This window comes from Cariama cristata, unplaced genomic scaffold, assembly GCF_000690535.1.
Source record: "Cariama cristata isolate BGI_N322 unplaced genomic scaffold, ASM69053v1 scaffold7119, whole genome shotgun sequence".
Taxonomy (NCBI): domain Eukaryota; kingdom Metazoa; phylum Chordata; class Aves; order Cariamiformes; family Cariamidae; genus Cariama; species Cariama cristata.
In genome coordinates this window covers 1,203-6,768 of record NW_009636254.1, presented here as the reverse complement: position 1 = coordinate 6,768, position 5,566 = coordinate 1,203, and the positions used below count along the sequence as shown (strand labels likewise).

General features: G+C 38.3%; 1 protein-coding gene across 1 annotated transcript; it reads right to left on the bottom strand.

Annotated features, from left to right (window-relative positions):
- Positions 1-1,263: 1,263 nt before the first annotated feature.
- Positions 1,264-5,132, bottom strand: LOC104155788 (quinone oxidoreductase-like; the record flags this gene model as incomplete). Its single annotated transcript, XM_009707851.1, has 4 exons — positions 5,022-5,132; positions 3,929-4,081; positions 2,135-2,298; positions 1,264-1,315 (listed from the first exon to the last, which is right to left on the bottom strand). Coding segments are annotated over exons 1-4 (480 nt in total), but the record flags the coding sequence as incomplete, so codon positions are not given.
- Positions 5,133-5,566: the final 434 nt, after the last annotated feature.

The window sequence follows — 5,566 nt, the reverse complement described above, 5'->3', positions numbered from 1 at the left end:
GAAACATTTTTAATTGTCTTTTATGGTAGCCAGAATAAGTTCTACCTGGGCTTTGGCCCTTCTAATTTTCTCCCTGCATACCCTCACAACACCCTCGTAGTCCTCCTGAGTTGCCTGCCCCTTCTTTCAAAGGTCATAAACTCTCCTTTTTTTTCCTGAGTTCCAGCCAAAGCTCTCTGTTCAGCCAGGCCGGTCTTCTTCCCTGCTGGCTCGTCTTTTGGCACATGGGGACAGCCTGCTCCTGAGCCTTTAAAATTTCCTTCTGGAAGGATGTCCAGCCTTCCCGGACCCCTTTCCCCTTCAGGACTACCTCCCAAGAGACTCTGTCAACCAGACTCCTGAACAGGTCAAAGTCTGCCCTCTGGAAGTCCAAGGTAGCAGTTCTGCTGACTCCTCTCCTTCCTTCGAGAATCAAAAACACTCTCATTCCTTGATCGCTGTGCTGAAGACGGCCTCCAACCACCACATCACCCACAAGCCCTTCTCTATTCACAAACAACAGGTCCAGCGGGCGCCTTCCCTAGTTGGCTCCCTCACCAGCTGTGAGTGAATGTCCTTCTAGTGTCTTAGAATGAGATCTGAATTCCTCCTCATATGAGACTGTCATAATCACCTCTTTGCTGTCTACCAAATAATTAAGGAAACTTTGCCCATTTATAGCAGCTGTTTGGTGCATCAGCAGAAGTTGAGAAACAAAGTGCAGAGTATGGGGGATAAATTAAACTAGAATGTTGTGTGAACGAGATCTAAAGTTAGCTTGTCATGTAAAACCAAAGAAAACTATATATTCAACTTCACACAGCATTCAGTCATGAATTTGTATATACCAGTACCTCTCCTTGTGCAGCTAGCTGTTAGCTAATAGGTAAAAGTATCCCAGAAATGCATAGTTGCTGTACACCGGTGATTACTAGTCAGAGAACCGAGAACAACTTGTACATATTTTAAAATAACAGCTTTCTGCTATTAATTTTATCTAAGACCAGTTATAAAGCTTCCGGACCAAGTTCCGACTGCAGCATTGTGTTTGTTTGTGAGCCTCTGAATTAAGAGCCTTACACAATCACTCATGCAGTTTCACAGTTATTTGGAATAACAGGGTTTGCTCTGAGAAAAAAAGTATCCTAAAGTGTCTGAAATAAAAACCTAATTTTGTTAATCCATTAATTGATATAAATGTAACCATAAATCATATCACAAGCAAAAGCAGATACAAGGACAGAAAGCAGCATTTCTTATAACTTGCCTTCTCAAAATACTTACCCCCCCACTCGCACCATGCACTAGCACACTTTCCCCTGCTTTGGCACGCCCTCTGAATGGAAAAACAGAAAATATTGGCATTATGATTGCAGTATATAATCATTAAGCATCCGATTGCATATACTGACATCAAATGTCATCTTTCACACAGTATTCTTTCCAATTTATGTTATGGCTAAACAGATATTATCAGCCTCTGGGAAAAACAAGGAGGCGAAATAAACCATACCATTTATGAATTTAAGTAATACGCAATTATGTTAAGGTGCAACTAGCAGCAAGTAACAGTCTAGTACTGAACCTCAGTTCAAGATCTTCACCTGCTCCAGTTCTTAAAGTAAACCAGACTAGTTCTAATCATTTGTTGTATCAAACTAAACTACATTTCCAGTCCAAAACTCTCACCTGAGAGGAAGGAAGCTTGCCTTTTACTTGTTATACTCTCCTACGGCAACAGACAGGACTGTACACAGAGTCTCTATGGCAGAGAGGCTCATGAAGAAAATAGGTGGGTCTGCTCTACAGCGCAATGTCCATTTAATTAAGAAATTAGAACTATTCCTGGTTTTCCTCTCTAGCTAAAATACCAATGAGTACTGAAAAAGAGTTACAGGTTTTATTACATGATACGTATTAAAGAAGTCTTCCCAGGTCTGCTCTCTTAAGAAGAAATACTTAACGGGAAAATACAGTCGCTAGCTTCTAGGTAACAGTTATCTGACAATTCCACGAGTATAACAAATTTAACTTAAGTGTTTTAAACATTTCCCACTCATTGATCTCCCCCCATTTTACAGGACAATGAAAATATGGGCTTCAAATTTGTAAATATTCAAAAGCAAAACGCACAAACTTAGATTTGGCACCTTACTTTTGGAAAAGAGCACGGTAAGCAGTGAAGTAGGGTATTCCAACTGCTGCTCCTTGCCTGAAGTCCAATTTATCCGACAAAGGAAAGACTCTATTAGCTGCAGCAACTGCATAATCTGCGTATCCTCCAGAGATCGTATCAACGGTAAAAACCCTGTCACCTTTCTAGAAAGGAGGGAAAGAAAATAGAGAAATTAACCATCTCCCTTAACCAGTTCACAGAAGTTTAGGCTATTTCTAACAGCTCTCCTATTAAAAATAACCAGTTATATTTGTTGCAGAGAAGATTTTTATAAATGCTAACACACACAATCAATGCAACACAAACCATGTAATTTCATATACTTAGATTTAAGTGTCATAATTATAACCCCTGCTCTACAGCGTAACACACAAACCTACTGTCTCAGTAATATTCACCTTAATGAACCTGAACACTAAAGAATTCCATCCACAGATTCCAAATGCAAAAATCTCAAAAGGAATATTTCAAACAAAAGGAATATTTCTCAATTATTTTTGTTTAAACATGGAAAAGAGATATACTCTTAATATACCCCAAGGTAACTAAATATTGCAGCTGTTCTTCAACAAGGAATACTCAAACCAGCAATTCAGTAGGCGATGCAGGAAACGCACGGCCCGGCAGCGCACTGTGTGTCGGTCCAGGTCAGCATCCAACCTCGCACAAGTCCGCTCCCAGAACATCAGTATCCGTTAACATTCACAGTTACTGAGCTCTGATTTTTCTACTACTTGCACATTGGTGTCAATAAATATACAGCGTGCAGATTACGTCAGTTTGGTTTGCAGACACCGGGAATTAACTACTGGGCAGAGGGCTGCATATCAGCATAGCTGCTTCTCAAGCACTGTGAGTATGCGAATGAATGAGCTGGGCTACTCGCATTTTCAGGATGTCTGTCTGTGGCACATGTTGATCTCATCATCTCTCTTTTTCATTCAAGCAAAGAGCATCACAATTTCCATACGAAACAAAAAGCACACACAGAGCAGATATAGCAAACAATTGATAAGAAAATATGAATAAACATGATTCTTCTCTCTAGATACCCAAATTTCACATCTCTCCCACAACAGTAGTTACATAAACTCCAAGTCAGGAAATTCCAACGCAATTTTAACTACAATTTTTATGTTTGTCTGAGATCAACAGTCTAGTGACTTGAAAGAAAGAACAGATTTTAAAACTAAATAAATTTCCTAGGTATCTTTTAGCAAACTGATAATTCCCTTCTCTTGTCCCAAGACTTTCCCCCTGAGTAAACCTAACTAAAATTACTAGACAGGACTAATAAAGTATTCGAACAATTTTAACAACAAATATGTAATTTATGGGGTTCTATAAGTCAGTAAAATAAAAGCTATTTCCATTTCCTAAAAAAACTTAACAGAAAATTTTTCAGTTCTACGTGACATTGTTACCTCAAACAGGAAGCATCCCACTTTAAATATTTCTGCAATGCCATAAAAATTGTTCTGAATCACAACCTCTGTACACCTGGTATCATTGCTTTAAGCAGACAAACCAAAGTGCCTCTTCTGAGAACTTTTAACTCTTGGAGGTTAACAGCATTAAAGACTTCCCTACAGTTCAGTTTGCAGACTGGATTGCCAATATGATCTCGCTGCCTGCTTTTACCAGACAATGAAGGTGATTTCCCCCCTGAATAGATTACATGATTATAAGCACTAAAAACAGGAACAGTAGTATAGCAACCACACAAAGAGGACACAATAAACAGTAATGAATTAAAACCCAATGTACAAATACCTTGAATGCAGTCACATGTTCCCCAACACTTTCTATTACACCAGCCACATCTGAACCAGGAGTATAGGGTAAAGTTGGTTTTCTAGCATAATTTCCAGAACGAATATATGTCTCAACAGGATTTACTCCACACGCATGGACTTTAATTAACACCTAAAAGAAAAGATGCTTCTTAAGCAATAACTAAAAAGATTTAAAACTTGGATTCACAGCACAGTATCATGGCATTTTAACTAAATTCTGAGAGTCAGCAAAAATTCAGTGTTGAACTGAAGCCATTTTCAGGAAATCCTTTTGAAATGAAGAAAGTTCACTCAACAGCAAATTAATTACTGTTAAGCAGGTATTCTTTATTAGCAGCGCTGGGGTCGCACTGGGGATTCTCCACCATAAGTGCTCCCAACGACTGGTCGTTCTGGTGTCGTTTATATTTACAAGAGTGTTGCATATTAATTTCATAGACAAAGAAATCATTAACATAAGGCACACCTTTTCTCAGAACTAATTAAATATATACGAGCTAATTATCCGGCGGTTGTACTGCCATCCAGCGTCCTTTTGTGAGTATTACAGTATCTCTGGTCGTTTACTTTCTCCGGTGGTCTTTTCATAGTCTTCATCACTTACCCTTTTGCTGAACTCTTCCAGTTGGCAGTTTCTTGGGCATGCGTAGAAAATAGAGGCTTACATAGATACTTTGTCATCAGAACCTCACAGTGAATCATTCTGTTTTGTCTTTCTCTTGACATTCATTAGTTCTTAGCTAGTTTTCTATTCTAACATTTTGTCCTTCACAACTTGTTTTAGCATTCTTTCTCTATCTACAAAGTCTTTTGGTACCTATTTCACTAATTATTTAGAAATCACAAAGTGCATGCTTTTGCAACTCCTTTTCACTTTATATGGAATATGTAGCCCATACAAGTGTAAAAAGCTCACATTTGTTAAACATGATGTCTCAGGTAGGATGAATACACTGATCAAAAACTACATATTCAAGATGAAAAGTTTTGGGTTTGTATTCTTCATTCCATTCTGAGTGTACCTATTATCATTGAATATCACTACTTCAGTTCACAGAACTCATATATACCTGATTTTCTTTTGGATCAGGAATTAAGACATCTGACCGGAGTTTAAGCACTTCAGGGCCACCAAATTCAAAAACTCTGACAGCTCTCATCACATTTCTTGTGGCTGCCATAGCGATCAGAATATCTGGGGGAAAAAACAAATAATATTGTATTGCCTTCATAAATATTTTGCATCTTCAAAATAAAGAAATCAAACAACCACTTGTCAAGCAACTGATTAAATAAAGCCTCACTCCTGATTTAAATTTTGGGAGGTTTTTTTGTTTGTTTGGGGTTTTTTTTTTCCCAAATCTTGCAAAAGGCAGAAGATTAACCCATTGGCAGGACTTTATGGGTATTAAGAGAATCACACACAAATAATTTATCTGTAGAAGTATTTCTACAGCGGTTCCTGTGAACGCTGCACTGCTATCACGTATGCAGAGATGTACAATACTTTGGGGAAAAACAGTGGCAATTTACCATTACATTCTGGTAAAATGGCCTATCGTACATTGGCTGACTGGGTAATCTAGCCAAATGACATTCCAGTCAGTGTTCCTGC